We start from the raw sequence: 19,498 nt of genomic DNA on the forward strand, positions 1-19,498 counted from the left end.
AAACACTCACGTGTTAGCTAGCAGAAAACGTCAATAGTTAATTGTCAACTCAGTTAAAGCTCAGAGTCTCTTAGAATGCTGCAGTGGAATTTTCCAGTGTTAAACCTTTCAGCAATACGCAGGCATTCCCATACCAGTGTGAATTAAACAATTATACTTAACACAGGGGGGCTGGTCTTGGAAAGGGAGGAGAGAAGTGACCAGAGGTCATGGCACCTGCACTCGCTCAAAAATCGAAATGCACCCACGGACTTGAAAAGGTTGGCAACCCCTCTTCTAGCTAAATAGAAACATAGGACTTAAAAACTGAAGAAACAAGCACCTGGGAAGAGTTTGTGTTGTAGCTTCTCACTGGAGTTACGGGTGTCTTTAGCACCACTAACCGGAAACCAGTTGTGGTGGTTGTGCGAGTTTGCAGTGGTGTGACGCTTGTTGTGCTTTGCAGGTACAGAATGAACACGCAGCTAGGCATATTAACCCAAGCTGCTGCATGGATTTGACCTTTCTCACTAACAAACTGACGAAGGGATTATGCTGATTTTAAAAAAAATAAAATTGTTTCCTTAAAGATGGCAGAAGCTCAGAATGATAAGTCTTCCAAGGCAAACATCAAGTTGGATGAGGATTTGCTCCCACCTCCTCCACCCCAGGATTCTGCCTCAGCCGCATCTTCCGCTCCCGCGACTCAGGATACTAACCCTCTGCCTCCACCTCCTCCCAAGGAGTCCTTCTCCAGGTTCTACCAGCAGCGTCAGGTGAATGAGCTGAAGAGACTTTACCGCCATATGCACCCAGAGCTGAGGAAAAACCTGGAAGAGGCTGTGTCAGAGGACCTGGCAGAGATGCTAAGCACCGACGACCCTGGCGCACAGGCCATAGTGAATCTAGATGCGGTCCTTCCAGGAGAGGTACAATCCATGCGCTGGATCTTTGAGAACTGGACACTGGACTCCATTGGAGAACGTCAAGCTGCCAAGAAGGTGACCGAGGAGGAAGGCATCCCGAGCGGAGATGTGAAGAACAGGTCCATGAGGTTTGAAAGCCAGCCGTTCAACGGAGACAACCTGGTCCCTTCGGCCCAGTCATCTGAGAAGGAACAAGCCAAAGGGGATGTACACACGGCTCGGTGGTTGTTTGAAACCCAGCCGCTAGACTCCTTGAACAAAATGTATTTGGATGAGACCGACTTGCAAGAGGCAGTCCTCAAAGAGCCCGTGCAGAGAGGGGATGTGAAGGGGGCTGCCCGGCTCTTTGAAACCCATTCCTTAGACGCCTTGGGCCGCTGCAGTTCGGTGGAGGAACAGAACATCTTGCAGCTGAAGTCGGAGATTCAAGAGCTCAAAGGCGACGTCCAGAAAACCGTCAAGCTCTTCCAAACTGAGCCCCTCTGCGCCATCAGGGACAAAACAGGAAACATGCACGAGATCAAATCTGTCTGCAGAGAGGAAATACAGAGCAATGCCGTGAAGACAGCCCGCTGGCTCTTTGAGACCCAGCCTCTGGACACGATCAACAAGGACACCTCCAAAGTGCAAGTCATCCGAGGGATATCGCTGGAGGAGGTGGCCCCGGGGAACGTCAGCGGAGCAAAATGGATGTTTGAGACGCAGCCCCTGGATGCCATAAGGGAATTTACCGTGGAAGAAGCAGATTTCAAGGCTTCTCCAGACCTTATCCAGGGGACCGATGTGAGTAAGCAGTGTCTCCTTTTTGAGACACAGCCTCTTGACGCCCTGAAAGGAGAAGCCTCCGACAGCATCCCAGCCAAGGAAGAAGTTATCAAAGGCGACGTTAAGTCAACCCTTTGGCTGTTCGAAACCCAGCCGATGGAGACGCTGAAGGATGACTTTGAAGTGGGTCATTTGAAGAAAGTAGAGCTTTCAGAGGAGGAGAAAGGAGCAGTGAGGCAAACAAAGCATGTCTTCGAGACCTGTCCTTTGGGCAGCATCTCCAAATCTCCACCTGAGGACTCCTCGGCCACCAGCGTACAAGAGGTGGAGAAAGGCGACGTGAAGGCCTTCAAGAGCCTCTTTGAGACCCTCCCTTTAGATAGCATCAGGCAAGCGAGCACCGAGGAGCCTATCAAGGAAGGAGAGGAAATCGTTCCAGGGAACGTCAAAGCCAATCAGCTGCTGTTCGAGACGACGCCTCTGTACGCCATCAAGGACAGCTTTGGGAACTTCCACAAAGTCACCTCTGTGAGCAGAGAAGAGGAAGTTGTGGGCGGAGATGTCAAGAACTACAAGTGGATGTTTGAGACCAAACCCTTGGACCAGTTTGACGACAGCATCCAAAAAGTGGACCTTATCAAGGGCATCACTAAGCAGGAGGTGGTTGCCGGGAACGTGGAGACAGCCAAGTGGCTTTTTGAGACGCAGACCATCGATGTCATCCACAGTCAGATGAACCAGGCAGAGCAGAAGTTCTCTGAGAAAGGAGACTCTTCCCAAGGGGGTGACGTGAAGACCTGTAGGTGGTTGTTTGAGACACGCCCAATGGACACCCTGTATGAGAAAGAGGAGAAGAAGAAGCAGGATGGAGAAGAGCCTGTGCCTCGAGCAGATGTCAAGTCTTGCACATGGATGTTTGAAACACAGCCCTTGGATTCCCTGAAAGGCCAAGAGGAACAATATCTGCAGGTCAGCAAGACCTATTGCCAGGACGAATTGCAAGGGGTGGACGTGAAAACGGCCAGGCACCTGTTTGAGACGGAACCCTTAATCAATAACGTCACTAGTGACGCAGATTCAAAGAAAATAATCCGGTACTCCAGCCGTGTGGAGATCCAGTCCGGCGAAGTGTCCAGGGTGAAGGAGTTTTTTGAAGCGAAGCCCTTAGATTCAGCTGGTAAGTCCAGCCCGTCCATGAAGGCCATCGATATCCCAGCAGATGGGAACATCGAGGCAGGGGCAGTGCACAAGTTCACCTGGCTCTTTGAAAACTGCCCCATGGATACCTTGAAAAGCAGCACGGAGGGCATTCAAGAGGTGCCCCCCGAAAAGGACATCCGAGGTGGAGATGTCGGAGGCAAGAGATTCGTCTTCGAAACCTACTCCCTAGATCAGATCCACGACAAAGAGAACGAGATGCAAATCAAGAAAATCCAGGAAGAGACCATGAACAAAGACAGCGTCAAGTCCTGCACGATGCTGTTTGAAACACAGCCTCTTTACGCCATCCAGGACAGAGACGGAGGATACCATGAAGTCACATCTGTGAAGAAGGAAGAAATCATGAAAGGGGATGTAAAAGGTGCCCGGTGGCAGTTTGAGACCAAACCCTTGGACCAGATCAAGAAAGACGAAGAGGTGTTTGTGATCAGGGCTGTTACCCAAGAGGACGTCAAGAAGGGAGATGTCCAAACAGCCAGGTGGAGGTTTGAAACAGAGCCTCTGGATTCCATCGCTGATGAGAAGAGGCCTGTCTTGAAAACCGTTGACGACGTGCCAAAGGGAGACGTCCAGTCCAACAAGCAACTCTTTGAATCAGAGCAAGTGAGTCAAAAGAAGTACGTGAGGATGGTCAGTGTCAGTGATGTCCAGCAAGGAGATGTGAGGACATCCACCTGGCTTTTTGAAAACCAGCCTATTGACTCCCTTAGAGGAGAATCTGAAAGCACCTCCAGCCTGAACACGGTACAGAGGGAGGACATTGCCAAAGGGGATGTGAAACGCTGCACATGGCTGTTTGAGACTCAACCCATGGACAGCCTGAAAGACAAAGAGGCTTCTGCGAGTGCGGAGCCCCAAGAGCTGGTCCCTCAGGCCGACGTGAAGAGCACCACATGGTTGTTTGAAAGCACGCCTCTGGACAAGCTCAGCACTTCTCAACACTGCACAGAAACAGAAGTTAGGGAGAGAACCATAAAGGACACTTTGGAAGTCCTCTTCTCCTACCAAGTGATCCAACATGACGGCATCCTTATCGAAGCCAACGACATTGAAAGCGTCAAGATGGCCAAGTATCAACTCGGCAGCCAAGGAGCCCCCGAAATCCAGAAGGAAGAGGTCATGGGAGGCAACCTGCAAAGGATCTTGATGCGGCTGCTTCAGAGGCCCAACGTGGAGAGCCAGGGAGTTTTGGTGCAGGAAAAAGAGAGTGGGGATATCAAAATCAGTGCGGTGCAGCTCTTGGAGTCTGGCAAGGCTGAAAAGAGCCTAGAGGAGTTGAGCAGCAATGCTGCAAAGGCTCTCCAAGAAGTTCTTAGCCAAGACGCCTCAAGCAAGAAAGGGATCGTTATGCAGGAGACACAAATGGGGTCAGCAAACTTGACCATCTACTCTCTCCTTCACCGCGTTGCTCAACAGCAGCAGTTTGTCAAGGGGGATGTCAAGTCGACGATTGGGAATCTGTTGGCTTCTGCCCAGGAGCAGAGGGCCACGGCGACCGTCCGGCGAGAGGACAATGAGAGAGGCAATGTCCAGCTGTACACCAGCTGCATCGAAAAGGGAGACCTGGATTACTTAAAGAACCTCCAAAGGGATTCTGAGATAGAGGGCCTGGTTTCCTCGCAAGCAAAAGAGGAGTCCCTGAAAACGGTGGAAGAGGTCAGAGTATCTCCTGCCCAGCTGCAGGAGGGAAAAACTGTGACAGCAGCAGCAGACATTGTGCTGGGGAATAGCAGTGGGGCTAAGCGAGTGGTCTTATGTGAGAGCAAAGAAGGTACATTAGAAAGGAAAGCGATGCATGCAAGTGACCTAGGTTCCTCTGCGCATTGCCCTGCGCAAACCCCGCCCCCTGTGATAGTCAAAGAAGGTCTTGTCTCTGGGGGTGTTCATTTGCCCATGGAGTCAGTGCAAAAGGCACAGAATGGTAGCCACAAGGTAGCCAGAGAAGAACAAATTATCTTGGGCAACAGGAGAGAGGGCACAGCCGCCGTCACCACCACCACCAAGGTGGCAAATCAGAAGGATAATACTTCTGGGGTGACCCACTGTTCCACGGTCGGGGAAGCCAGCCAGATGGCAGCGCAGCCCAAAACGCAGGTTCTGGGGAGTGACCTTCAAGCAGCGATGCAAAGCCTACGGCTAGCCACAGCAGAGGCCCAAAGCCTCCAGCACCAAGTCCAGAGCAAGCTGCAGAAGACGACCGGAGAGATTCACTTGAGCCCCGCGCAACCCCAGGCTGCCGTGCAATCCATTGCAGCAAACACAGAGGGCTGCGTGGCCACCAAGCAGCAGCAGCAGCAAGCGAGCAACGTCACCTTCCTCCGGGTGCAGGAGGCCTCCAGGTCCCATGCAAGCGTGTCTCAGAAGACCATGGTGTCCCACGCAAAGGTCAGTGCTTCTGAGGAAGTCCAGGGAGGTGCGCTGCCCGTTGCAGCCTGCCCAGACGGCCGAGCTGCGCCTAGTGCAGGTCTTAGTATTAAGGACGGCCTGTATACTGCCACGCCAGTCAAGTCCTATGTAAACCCATTTGTCGAGTCTGATTACAAAGAGCACTCTTCCGTTCCAGAAGAACGAGAGCAAGAGGCGATAATCAGAGGGGATGTAAAGACCACTATCCGGGCCCTGCAGAGTGCCGCCACGGAACAAAGAGACAAAGTAGACAAAGAGGACGTTGTCCGTGGCAACTTAAAAGCCGCGCTCGAGTCCCTGGAGAAGTCTAACGTTAATGTCTCCAAAGGAGATTTTAAAGCGGCCATGATATACAGGAATGCAGGGCTGTCCCATTCCACTTGTAAAAAGAAACACGAGTCTCAGTCTGTTAGTAGTCAGGCAGCTGCTGTAGCGGCTTCAGGCTCGCAAGCTCTTAATGACTTTCCTCCTCCTCCTCCAGCTTCAGCTTCAGTGATGGCCGAAGGCAGCTCGCCACCCCCAAGCAAACTGAGAGAAGCAGAGGCCGTAGAGCATTGCCTACCCACCCCACCCCATGTTCCTCAGACTCTCCCTCCTCCATCTGCCAAGCCCAGCAACCAGCGTCCTCTAGAGAAGCCGCAACTTCCCCCCAAGCCCGACGTTCTCGCCCCACCAAGGAAGAAACCTGTCCCACCTCCGAAACCAGACTTCCTTTTGAAGGAAGCGCCGCCCCACCCTCCCTGCTGCAGGAAAGGGCAGTCGGGAAAAGCGGTGCCTCCCCTTTCCCCACCCAAACCTCCAGCCACAACTGAGCAGGACAAGCCTATGGCTTCCCCCACGAACCAAGCCAGGGCACCTGGGGAGGCTGACGCAGGGAAGAAATCTGCATGCGGAGACGATTCGACAGGTTGCCCCGTGCCGACTGTCATCACGGACGTCGCTTTTGAGAAGAGGGCCACGAAAACTACCGCCAAGACCCCTCTGCAAGTAGCGGAAGAAAAATATAAGGCAAAGAAGGAAGAGCAGAGCAAAGTGGAAGCATCTTCATCAGAGGAGATTAAAAATGGGTCGGTTGCCTGCGGAGGAGGGAACTGCCACCCTGCTACCCAAATCCAAGGATCTCTGGAGTTGTGCCAGCAAGAAAAGAGTTGTTTGCTGCCTGGCAAGCAAGATTCTCTCTCACCTCTTGGATGCCAAATGGGTCTTCCTAATTTGGAGGGTCAGAGGAAGCCATATCTCTCTGCAACATGCGAGGCCAATATTCTGAGAAAAGGAACCGTCACAGCCCACGTCTCCTCATCGAAGGTAGAAAAGGCAACCGTCATTGGAGCCTCTGCTACAAAGAGACCAAGTCCAAGAGCACAAGAAGAGACACCAGGAACGTCTGGTTCAATGTCTTCACAATCAAAGCAGTTCTTTAAAGGGCACCAGTCTGTGAGCAGCAGGGGGTTAGGAGAACCGGAAGCGAAGGCTGAACAAGAGACGAAAAAGGAAAAGCCAGTTGTGGTCATGCGGGAGAAAGCATGCAGAGAAACCGAAGACGAACGTCGCAAGAGGCTGTCTGTTCACAAGGAGGAGATCATGAAAGGGAACGTCAAGGAAGCCATGGAGATATTTGAGAACCTGCGAAGGCAAGAGGAGCTCCAGGAAATCCTAACCCGGGTGAAGGAGTTTGAGGAGGAAACCTCCAAGGTGGATGTGAAAGCCTTGAGAAGTCTCTTCGAGAACGTCCCTGAGTGGGTGGTGTATCACAAAGCTCACCTGGCGAAGCAGCCCAAAGCGGAGAAGGCTGGGCAGATGAAGGAAGCACGCGAAGATGCCGACAGCGTTTCGTCGGTGGAGTTAGCCTTTGAAGATCTGGAGAGAGCCAGTGCTGAGATCATTCATCTAAAGGAGCAGACCCTGAGCAGGCTGCTAGACATTGAAGAGACCATCAGGAAAGCCCTATATTCTATTTCCAGTCTGAAATCCGAATCAGACATAGCTGGGCTCTCTGGACTTCTCAAGGAGTCTCTTGGGAGTTCCCAGGGCCTTGCAGCCGGCAACAACATCCGCAAGATCAGCATTGTCTCCAGCAAAGCCAAACAAGAGAGAGGGGTGCAGAACTGTGAAGAGGAAAGGAGGCACGAGGTGCCCAAAGTGGAGCTAGGGGTCCCCTGCATTGTTCAGCCACGAGCAACTTCTCCTTCCTCCCCTTCCTATATCTCCATTCAGTCGGCTGCACGGAAGACCGCAGAATCCCCCAAAATGGCGCGTTCCTCTTCCTCAGACTACTTGGACAGGGCAGCAGAAAGGGACACGTTTGCTCAGGATATTTTTAGCTCCTTACCACGTCACTCGGTGAGGTCTGATGGCTGCAACTTGACCTTCAGTGAAGGTGAGCAGGAGCTCATCAAGATGAAAAAAGGAGGGAGCTTAATTAAGCAGCAATATCTCCGTAGTCCCGACCATCTCCACCTTAGCAGCAATGGTGATCAGGAACGGGAGACACCCCAAAGCTTGACCCAAGGAGGAGTAGCTCCCCTGAGCTCTTTAAGCCCATCAAATCCACGAAGGCAGAAAAGCATACTAGAACTTCAGACGAGTTCCGATGGATCCAAGCTCTATGGGGCTACTCGAACTGTAACGGAACAGTATGAGGAGGTGGATCAGTTTGGAAACAAAATCATCACTTCTTCCACCACCGTCACCAAACAGTCAGAGACTCAGACCTCCTCCACATGTGACATGGTCTCCTGCCCTACTAGATATGAAGTGACGGCCTCTCCAATCCTTCGTAGGTACCTGAACAGCCCAGCAGAAGACTTCCACTCAAACGGAGGCAACCAGGAAACAGGGGTGGTCTATGTCACTTTCAGCAACTCCAAGCCTGCCAAAAAATGAATCAGATAACAGTGAAGGCAGGTGGTCTACCAGCTAGCTAACCTCACCCCAGGGCTGAAGATTAAGCCAGCTGGTTTTAATAAGACCCAAATGTCTTTAATCCAGTACGTTCAAGATAAAGGAACTGTAAATTATGGAAATTGCATGACAGGAGAAGCTCTTCAGCTTCGCCAAACTTTTGCAGAACAGTCTTAGGGTTTGTGTAAGACTGGGACTGATGAACTCCAAACTGGTTCTGGAAGAAGATGGTTTCCTGCCATCACAATACAGACCTGGATTTCAAGCTGAAGGGAAAGAGATTGGGGCAACTGCTTTTAAGAGTGGGCCCTGTGTTTAAGACTTCTTCTAAGGCTTGCCCTGCTGTCCTAGGCCAACGGTCCAACAGTCTTTCCCCAAAAAATAGACAATCAGATGTTCAAAGCAGAGGTCAAAGAGACAGACACTGGACACAACTAAAGAACCAGGGAGCCAATATTTTTTTGGGGGGGGATCACCAGTGTTGAAGCAACGATTCTTCAACGTCAACTTCTTTGGACTGGTCATGTTGGGCGGATCCCTGATCATCGTCTTCCAAAGCAGCTACTCTATTCCAAACTTAAAAATGGAAAGCGTAATGCCGGTGGTCAACAAAAGAGGTTTAAAGACTGTCTCAAGGCAAATCTTTAAAAAATGTTGTATAAACACCAACAATTGGGAAACACTTGCCTGTGAGCACTCCAGCTGGAGAACAGCCTTTACCAAAGGTGTCATGGGCTTTGAAGACGCTCAAACTCAGGACACAAGGGAGGAACATGCTAAGAGGAAGGCACGCTTGGCAAATCCACACCGTGATCAACTCCTGCCTGGAAACCTATATCCCTACTGTGGAAGGATGTGTGGTTCCAGAATTGGTCTCCACAGTCACTTACGGACTCATTGTTAAAACTGTGTTTTATGGAAGACAATCTTACTCGGCTATGAGGGATCGCCAGAGAAGAAGATACTCAACCTGCGGTGCCCCTCCCCCACCTCTTATTTCGATTGACGGAAGCCCCCCAACCTATTTGCTCCCCTTACTCTCATTTCCCACCATGCCATTTGCCCACAGACACACCCATGACTTCTCTATAGCTAGAAATTGAAACAGTTTTTATCACAGCTGTCAATAGCTTCGGCGTTATTACATTTCCAACAGGATATTTAGAGCTATCCATATGTAGCAAGAGATCCGTATCAGGATGAAATACATAAACCCATATTTAAGAATTCCTATCATTGCCTTTCCCTCTTAATGAGAAAATGGGGGGAGGGATTCTAGAAAATACCAGGGTGGTTTTTTTGCATATTGATGGTTATTGCTTTCCTCTCTCTTTTTTAAAAAAAAAATTAGAACTGTAATTTATTATTCGTTGTTAACATGTCTTTTATTCTTAGACTCCTCGCTTTCTTACCTGTTCAGTATTTAAATCAATTGTGAAACCATGTAAGAGCAATTTTATTACAATGTTTTGTATATTCTCAAGTGAAGATTTTAGGTATTTTGTGGTTGTTTTTTTAAAAATTTGCATTCTGAAGGTAAATTTGACTTTCTGAAAAATAACTTGAGTCAGTTTGTTTGTCTGCGTGGGTGTGCTTAGCCAAAAGAGTTAATCCCTTTGAAATCACCCATCAGATCATTTCTCTTCATGAAGTAGTTAAATCTGTCTATTAAAAGAGCCAGGTGGGTTTTAAATGACCATGAAACAACAATGAAAATTCCTGAACATTTTTACAATGTGGTGTGATGGGGGTGATTTTCATTAATTGTCTAGATTGGCCAAAGACCTGTTTGTTATTTTATTTAAACTGGCCATTTCAACACCAGTCAGACATTCTTCATTTCCATGTTTCTCTCCCAATTACAGCAGTCTGGTGTACAGAAGTTAAGAAAGTAAAGAGAATCACTTTTACTAGGCTGAGTGATGGGGGAAACTTCCACATTCTTAATTCCTGTTCAAGGTTGCCTGCATTTCTTTATATCAGACTGCTATTAAAGAAAAGAGGATTAAGATAATACATATCTTTTTATGTATGAATCAAATTTATAGACCTCTGCATGGCATAAAGCCTTCAAAATGGTATGCAAGGTGAAAACAGAATAAAACAGAAACACAAGCTCTAAGGACATCAAAATCGAATCAATGAACTTAAAAATATATATAAACCATCCATACAAACCTTTAAAAGGAATCATAGAATCATAGAGTTGGAAGAGACCACAAGGGCCATCGAGTCCAACCCCCTGCCAAGCAGGAAACACCATCAGAGCACTCCTGACATATGGTTGTCAAGCCTCTGCTTAAAGACCTCCGAAGTAAGAGACTCCACCACACTCCTTGGCAGCAAATTCCACTGTCCAACAGCTCTTACTGTCAGGAAGTTCTTCCTAATGTTTAGGTGTGGAATCTTCTTTCTTGTAGTTTGGATCCATTGCTCCATGTCCGCTTCTCTGGAGCAGCAGAAAACAACCTTTCTCCCTCCTCTATGTGACATCCTTTTATATATTTGAACATGGCTATCATATCACCCCTTAACCTCCTCTTCTCCAGGCTAAACATGCCCAGCTCCCTTAGCCGTTCCTCATAAGGCATCGTTTCCAGGCCTTTGACCATTTTGGTTGCCCTCCTCTGGACACGTTCCAGTTTGTCAGTGTCCTTCTTGAATTGTGGTGCCCAGAACTGGACACAGTACTCCAGGTGAGGTCTGACCAGAGCAGAATACAGTGGCACTATTACTTCCCTTGATCTAGATGCTATACTCCTATTGATGCAGCCCATAATTGCATTGGCTTTTTTAGCTGCCGCGTCACACTGTTGGCTCATAGGAGATTCATTATAAAGGAGATTCTGACCAAACACCAGGAATAACTTTCTGACAGTAAGAGCTGTTCAACAATGGAATGGACTCCCTCAGAATGTGATGGACTCTTCTTCCAATGGAGGTTTCTAAGCAGAGGTTGGGTGGCCATCTCTCATGGATGCTGTATCTGAGATTCCTGCATTCTAGGGGTTGGACTAGATGGCACTTGGCTCCCTTCCAACTCTTAAGAGTCTATGATTCTATGACTTCCTGCTCCCTGTCCTGCAGCTACATATAATATTCATTCCTTAAAACCCAACCATTCTGTCTTCTATAACCCTGCATTATTCCAATATTCAAACCCCGATATTACCAGTTCATTTTCTGTTTCACTCAAAAAGTCCATAAGAAATTTCCATTCCTTAACAAATATAATGATTTCCCCACCTGTCTCTAATCAAGCTTCACCATCTCAGCCAGATCCAATCATTTCATCAGTCATTCTTCTATAGCAGGGGTCAGCAACCTTTTTCAGCAGAGGGCCGGTCCACCGTCCCTCAGACCATGTGGGGGGCCGGACTATATTTTGTAGGGGGGGAAATGAACGAATTCCTATGCCACACATATAACCCAGAGATGCATTTTAAATAAAAGGACGTGTTCTACTCATGTAAAAATACACTGATTCCTGGACCGTCCGCAGGCCGGATTGAGAAGGCAACTGGACCGGATCTGGTCCCCAGTCCTTAGGTTGCCTACCCCTGTTCTATAAAAGGTAAAGGTAAAGGGACCCCTGAACATTAGATCCAGTCGTGACTGACTCTGGGGTTGCGGCACTCATCTCACTTTATTGGCCGAGGGAGCCGGCGTACAGCTTCTGGGTCCTGTGACCAGCATGACTGAGCCGCTTCAGGCAAACCAGAGCAGCGCACGGAAACACCGTTTACCTTCCCACCAGTGTGGTACCTATTTATCTACTTGCACTTTGACGTGCTTTCGAACTGCTAGGTTGGCCGGAGCAGGGACCGAGCAATGGGAGCTCACCCCGTCGCAAGGATTCAAACTACTGACCTTCTGATCGGCAAATCCTAGGCTCTGTGGTTTAACCCACGGTACCACCCGCGTCCCTCCCTGTTCTATAGCTATGATGAAGTTCTTACGACTTTCTGGGCATAAGCAAAACCACCTTCTTCCTCCTTTTCAAGGGTTCCTGCCAGATTTCCAGAGTCAGTGGCGGATGATGGTGAGAAGGTCAGACTAGACCAGGGTTCAAATCACCACTCATCCACAGAAAGCCTTAGGCTAGTCTCTCTCTCTCAGCCTGGCCTACCTCACAGGGTTAGCGTGAAGATAAGAAATGGGGAGGGGGAGAAATTGAAACACAGAACATCAGAAAATAAGAACTTTATTTAACATATATATATATATATATATATATATATATATATATATATATATATGCAGGTTTTGGTGTCTTCGGGTGTCTTCCCGTGTAAGAGTCGGGGTGTCTGGGCGACGTTTCGACGAGGTCTCACTCGTCATCTTCAGGCTGGTGCTTTCGGCTTCTTGTTCCAGTAACAAGAAGCCGAAAGCACCAGCCTGAAGATGACGAGTGAGACCTCGTCGAAACGTCGCCCAGACACCCCGACTCTTACACGGGAAGACACCCGAAGACACCAAAACCTGCATTCCTGTACCCGTGAAAATCTACGAAAGCATATATATATATATATATATATATATATATATATATATATACACACACACACACACACACACACACACACACACACAGTGGTACCCCGCAAGACGAATGCCTCGCAAGATGGAAAACCCGCTAGACGAAAGGGTTTTCCATTTTGGAGGCGCTTCGCAAAACGAATTTCCCTATGGGCTTGCTTCGCAAGACGAAAGCCCATAGGGAAATCTCCGGGACAGCGGGGAAGCGCAGCGCGTCTTCCCCACTGTCCTCAGACCTCCTCCGAAGGCTGGCGATGGGGCGGAGAGACCTCCTCCCGCCGCCAGCCTTCGGAGCATCCTTCCGAAGGCTGGCGGCGGGAGGAGGTCTTTCCGCCCCACCGCCAGCCTTCGGAAGCCTGCTCCAAAGCCTGGCGGTGGGGCGGAAAGACCTCCTCCTGCCGCCAGCCTTCGGAAGGATGCTCCGAAGCCTGGCGGCGGGAGGAGGGCTCTCTGCCCCACCGCCAGCCTTTGGAAGGCTGCTCCGAAGGCTGGCAGTGGGGCGGAAAGCCCTTCTCCCCGCGCCAGCCTTCAGATGGCTGTCCTGAAGACTTGCGGTGGGAGGAGGGTTTTCCTTCCCACCGCCAACATTCAGAATGCTGTTCTGAATGTTGGCGGTGGGGAGGAAAAACCCTCCTCCCACCGCAAGCCCCGGGAACAGAGGAGAAGCGCTGCGCCCCTTCCCCTCTGTTCCCGTACCTGTCCTGAAGGCTTGCGGTGGGGAGAAAAGCCCTTCTCCGCACCGCCAGCCTGGCAAGCGGTTTCCCTAGGAACGCATTAATTGATTTTCAATGCATTCCTATGGGAAACCGTGCTTCGCAAGACGAAAAACTCGCAAGAAGAAAAAACTTGCGGAACGAATTAATTTCGTCTTGCGAGGCACCACTGTATTTCTTTCGCCTTCTAAATTCAAGCAATCACTCGATGAAAAGTGCACATCATGGAGTGTTTATTTGTGCAGAGAGCTTCGAAGGTGTTCTGAGCCAGCCGATTGTTCTGGCTACTGCGGATTAAAATTCTGGATCCAAAGGTAACTTTGCTGACTCTTCATCTCTCCTGAACGCCGCCAACAATGACCTCATCGTTTGTGTCACAGGCATGTCCTAAGGCCCCGGGGAAGCTGTTTATAGCAGGTGAAATAATAGCAGATGTGTGATCCTTTTCGCGAAGTCGGTCTCATCCAGGGAACTGACGCACCTCCTCTCAGATTACTCCAGCTCCACAACATGCCTCCAGTTTGTGGCTCTTGTGGAGCAAGAAATTAAATTGCTCAAAATGCAAATCCAGACCAAAGAAAGGGCAGAAAAAACACTCTTGTCATCTCCCTTTTCAGCAAGCTTTCTCACTGTGGAATTTAAGCGTTGCGTTGCAAAATTTGGAGGATAGAAATTCAATTGCCGGCTCGCCAAATACTCATTGTGGAAGTGTTGCCTTTCTCCAACCATTCTAGAATATTGTATCAAAAAGCAAATCATATTATGGGGTGTTCGTGTTAATCCTCTAAAGTGGGGGTGGGGGGGAATCGCTCTAAATAGCCAGATTAGGGAGTCCAGCTCTGCGTGGCATTCTCAGTTTTGCCAACTCTACAAATCTGTGGTCAGAAACCTGCTCATCGCACATTCGTCCTGGTTTGTTTACTGCGAGGTTAGACAACTCTCAGCGCCCTTAACAAAATACAGTCCCAGGACTCTGTGAGAGGAGCTGTGACTGTTTAAAATTGTTTGATGCTGCTTTAGGTGTTTATTGCAGATAGGCCCATAATATTACGTCAAGCAAACGTTATCCCACACTTCCCAGTAGATTTTCTATTTACATTTGTACATTGGAAGTCGAACAGAATCCATTCCAGAAGTCGGTTTGACTTCCAAAATGTTCGGAAACCAAAGCGCAGCTTCTGATTGGCTGCAGGAAGCTCTTGCAGCCAATCGGAAGCTGTGCCGGACGTTTGGCTTCCGAAAATTCTCCAAAAACCGGAACACTCACTTCCAGGTTTTGATCGCTCAGGAGCTGATTTGTTCAGGAGCCAAAGTGTTTGAGATCCAAGGGACGACTGTATTGCAAAAAGTCAAATTTGGAGGGAGAAGGGAGAAGGAATGTTCCGCAAGAGCTCCAAATCGGTTTCAATTGCTCAGCTTGAATTTGCCTGTATGCAAATGCATCTCTCCTGAAAACAATAAAAGCTTGGCGCTTTGCCTTTGGGGAAGGGCCATAGTTCAGTGGTGGAACATCTGCATTGCATGATGCAGAAGGTCTCGGGTTCAAATCCTGCCCGAAACCCTGGAGAGCTGCTGCCAGTGTGAGCAGGCAGCACTGGTCTAGATGGACAAAAGGTCTGACTCAGTATACAGTGGTGCCTCGCAAGACGAAAAGAATCCGTTCTGTGATTCTCTTCGTCTAGCGGTTTTTTCGTCTTGCGAAGCAAGCCCATTGAAGGATTAGCGGATTAGCGCTATTAGCGGCTTTTAGCAGCTTTTAGCGGCTTATCTGCTGATCAGATCAGCTGATAAGCGGCTTAGCGGCTTAGAAAAGGGGGGGAAGGGGGAAAAAACAGCAGAAACTCGCAAGACATTGTCGTCTTGCGAAGCAAGCCCATAGGAAATTCGTTTGCGAAGCACCTCCAAAACGGAAAACTCTTTCGTCTAGCGAGTTTTCCGTCTTGCGAGGCATTCGTCTTGCGGGGCACCACTGTAAAGAAGATCTCTATGTTCCTATGGCAGCACTCCTTGCCTGCTGCAGCTGCTGCTACAGCCTCCCAGACTACCCAAGATAATTTCCCAGCAAGAGAGATGATAGGGCATCGTAAGCATCAGTTCTCATGGACATTAAAGCAGTTTGGTCCAGCCTTCCTCAACCCGGTGCCCTTCGAATATTCCTGGGCTCCAGACTCCCATCATACTTGGCTGTGTGGGGTAGGAGAATCCATCAATTTCCATTTTTCTTAGCTTGTCGTTTTTCCAAGTACAAATGCTTACGATTGCAGTGTAAGACTGCACAGTCTTGACCCAGTTAGCTGGGAGTAGGCTCCATTGAACACAGTGGGACTTACTTCTGAGTAGACAAGTGTAAAGCTCCATTTACAATAAAGGAATAAACACTCCACACATTTCCTAAGAAATGGCTGGCTGCGGAAATGTTGCAATGAAAAAATTTGAAGTGGATTGGTGACATTTTCCTTCAAAATTATAGGAAGGCCTTTGTGTGCCAGCTTTACCATTTCCTACATATATTATTATTATTTATTTATTTATTATTATTATTATTATTAGTATTAGTATTAGTATTAGTATTAGTATTAGTATTAGTATTAGTATTAGTATTAGTATTAATATTATTAATATACTGCCCTATACCCGGAGCTCTCAGGGTGGTTCACATAACAAAATCAAACCACAGAACCACAAAATACACAATCAAAATAAAAACAGCTCAGTAACACACACACACCCCGGGGAAAAAATGTACAACGGCATAAGTGAAAGTATTTTATTTTCAGTATAAACAGGACTCTGTTTTTGCACCTACACATGCGCGCGCGCACACACACACACACCGCTTTTAAATTGCTCTCTGAGACGTGGAGGAAAAAGGAGAATGGGGACATTCCAGGATCAAAACAGAAACCAGGATGGCTTCTGTAATTCTCAGACAGTCCCCGGAAAAACGTTTCACTTGGAGAACATGTTGTAGCTGCTGTCTCTGGCTTGGTCATCAACCTGCAGGCCTGCAGTGCCTAAGAAAGTCTTATCCCATGAGTGCTGCCTCACTGAGAGCAAGCCATGACCAAACTAGTTACCGTATTTTTCGCTCTATAACACGCACCAGACCATAACACGCACGTAGTTTTTAGAGGAGGAAAACAAGAAAAAAATATTCTAAACAAAACAGTGGATATATGATTTTTGTGGTTCATGCTGTGGCCACAGACATGTGATCTGACAGTGAGTTTGGAGTAGCCCAATGCAAAAATCCTGAGGATCCATGTGGATCCATGCTTTGTAACCATGGAGAAGGGAAGGAAGGGGAACCATGGATCCTCTGCTCACGACTGCAGCAGATCCCCCCCCCACCCGCAGGCATTCGCTCCATAACACGCACAGACATTTCCCCTTACTTTCTAGGAGGAAAAAAGTGAGTGTTATGGTGCAAAAAATACGGTATTTAGACAGGGCCAGTTTTCTCGGGAGGAGGGTGGGTGGGTTGGTTGCCATAATCTTTGTTCCCACCCTGACCCCACCCTCAACCACACTGCATCGCACATCAGAAGTGTGTTACATTAAGCACACACCCAGAAAATTTCGACGGATGCCATTAGTGCACACCCACCCAATTTTGAACAAAGGAGAGGTGCAAAGAGCTTCTGTCTGTAAGCAAGTAGCTAATGTAGGTGCCTTTCCCCCCATTGGATGGGATGAGTTGATCATTTGGGTTCTCAAACCACAGTGTGATTCTGTCTCTTTTTCTGCCCTTTGAGATGTGTAAGCCTTATATACCTGAAGGAGTGTCTCCACCCCCATCGTTCTGCCCGGACACTGAGGTCCAGTGCTGAGGGCTTTCTGGCGGTTCCCTCACTGCGAGAAGCGAGGTTGCAGGAAACCAGGCAGAGGGCCTTCTCGGTGGTGGCCCCCGCCCTGTGGAACGCCCTCCCATCAGATGTCAAGGAAATAAACAACTATCTGACTTTTAGAAGACATCTGAAGGCAGCCCTGTTTAGGGAATTTTTTAATGTTTGATTTTTATTGTGTTTTTCATATTCTGTTGGGAGCCACCCAGAGTGGCTGGGGAAATCCAGCCAGATGGATGGGGTATAAATTGTCGGACCTTGCGTTCGACCAAGCTCCTCAAGTCCTCCGACGTGATTAACGACCTGAGCCGTTGATGAGGCTCCCGGCATGTTGCCTCATTACACAGAGTATCCAGCACACAGGGAAGGATGAGAAATATGAGCTACATTGCAAAGAGTTTTATTTCTAACTACGCAGACAGAAAAGAAACATCCTCTCTCTGCGAAAGCAGAGAGACAACAGAAAAACAAAGGAACAGGAAACCAGTAACATCACATCCGTCTCCTGTCTTCCGTGAGACTTCCAACAGCCTGGAATCTCTGGAGTGCAAAACAGAGTCTTGTGACTCCAAGCACTGCACAGTGGCATAAACAGAAACCAACATAAATAAATATATTATTATTATTATTATTATTATTATTAGGCATTATGCCACTCCCATTGCAGCCATTTTGTGACAGGCACCCACGACACTTTGTCCCCTCTGGGCCCAAGAGGTTGGAGACCTCTGCAATGTAAGAAAGAAGCTCTCTCACTCTTCAAAACACGCAGAGAGAAAGAGTGTGAACAGGAATGGGAGGGGGAAACCACAGGCAGGAATAAAAGGCAAAGCAACGCCCCCATTGCAGCTGCAGACACCAGCCTGGGAGTTGGGGCAGAGGAAATCCCAGGAGCCCATTGCTACCAGTCAGAAGAGGAAAGCGATATTTGCAGTTTATGGGTGACTTCTGCAAAGCGAGTGCGTCGGTGTGGGTGTCTATCTACTGCAGATGAAACCATCGTCTAAAATGCAGTAGCGCATTGAAAAGTCACTACTACAGCCTGACAGACCTAGACCCTGCCTTCAGGAGGCCCCAAGGAGAGGAGAGGCGCTTGTGGGATTTTCCTGCCTCAGCTGCTAAAATAAATGGGATGGACATAGGGATGGGTGAACCAGTCTGTTTTGGTTTCTCTCCGTTTCTCATTTTTCCAACCTTAAGTTCAATTTTCCACAGCAGTTCATGATTGCTATTATTTTTATATCCTCACGAAAATCCATCAGCCTTTTAGGGCCCGTAATCCTAATACACACATTTATTTATGTATTGGCAAAGCACGTTTTACCGAACACAATGCAGTTTTCTTTAGTACGCTCACTGATATATGCATTTTTCTGCACGCTTTACCTCAGTGTGTGCATTTTTGCACACGTTATGTGGCTGGAGAACTACACTGCAAAAACTGGGGAAGGGCAGATTTCGAAGGACGGCTGTGTTTTGGTTCACATAATGTTCTCGAAGTGAGAATTTGGGAATGGGATAATAAAGGGGGACTGCCCTGTCCCTGGTTTAGAGCCTTCTTGGGAGTGTGGGAGTTCCTGCTAAGGCAGAACTGCTCAACATCCTCCACTCTTGCCTTCAGGAGAGTAGAAGAGAAACCTTCCCATTTTGGGCAGACGTTCTGGTTTTAAGCTGTGAATTGCTCATTTAACGCAAATATTTAAAACGTGTGAAGCGCCCAAATAAACTTTTGTTACAGAACAAATCCAAAGAGTTATTTCACACCACCAGAATCACCTTTTCTGTCCCGTTCCTCCCCATAAGAACCACCTTGTTGGACGGACATCGCAGGCCAACAAAAGCAAGACAAACAGATTGAATGCACTAGCTAGCTGATGCTTTGTAATTTCAGGCTGGAGTGAAGGAAGTGTGCGCATCATGTTCCAAGCCTGTCTACACAGTGGAGCGCATGGCAATCCAGAACGTTCCTCTGCACCACGCGTGTTTCTGCTGTAAGCACTGCGGAAGGAAGCTGAGGTGAGACATGAGAATCCAGTGAGAAAACCACGGGGTAACAGGTCATGCTCAAAGAATGCAAAGATGTATCAGGCCAAAGACCCATCTAGTCCAACTTCCTGTTCCAACCAGATGGCCAGTATGGGAAGCCTAGAACCTGAGTCCAACCAGATACCCATTATGGGAAACCTAGAACCTGAGTCCAACC

At 48.4% G+C, this 19,498-nt stretch overlaps 2 protein-coding genes across 4 annotated transcripts in view; both read left to right on the plus strand.

The window, feature by feature from the left end:
• XIRP1 (xin actin binding repeat containing 1) overlaps window positions 1-9,531 on the plus strand; it is a 34,385-nt gene extending 24,854 nt beyond the window's left edge. For both annotated transcript variants that reach the window (XM_082192098.1, XM_082192097.1), the window contains exon 4: window positions 570-9,531. In XM_082192098.1, the coding sequence (XP_082048224.1) occupies window positions 570-8,180 (7,611 nt within the window). In that variant the 3' untranslated portion in view covers window positions 8,181-9,531. The remainder of the gene's footprint in view (window positions 1-569) is intronic.
• A 9,328-nt stretch (window positions 9,532-18,859) lies between these two features.
• Window positions 18,860-19,498, plus strand: part of LOC309514833 (uncharacterized protein) — an 80,028-nt gene continuing 79,389 nt past the window's right edge. For both annotated transcript variants that reach the window (XR_014212215.1, XM_082192203.1), the window contains exon 1: window positions 18,860-19,311. Coding sequence is in view for 1 of the 2 variants with exons in the window: in XM_082192203.1 (XP_082048329.1) it covers window positions 19,244-19,311 (68 nt within the window). In the remaining variant the exon portion in view is untranslated. The remainder of the gene's footprint in view (window positions 19,312-19,498) is intronic.

Source organism: Podarcis vaucheri (assembly GCF_965113315.1).
Source record: "Podarcis vaucheri genome assembly, chromosome: 12".
NCBI classification, from domain to species: Eukaryota; Metazoa; Chordata; class Lepidosauria; order Squamata; family Lacertidae; genus Podarcis; species Podarcis vaucheri.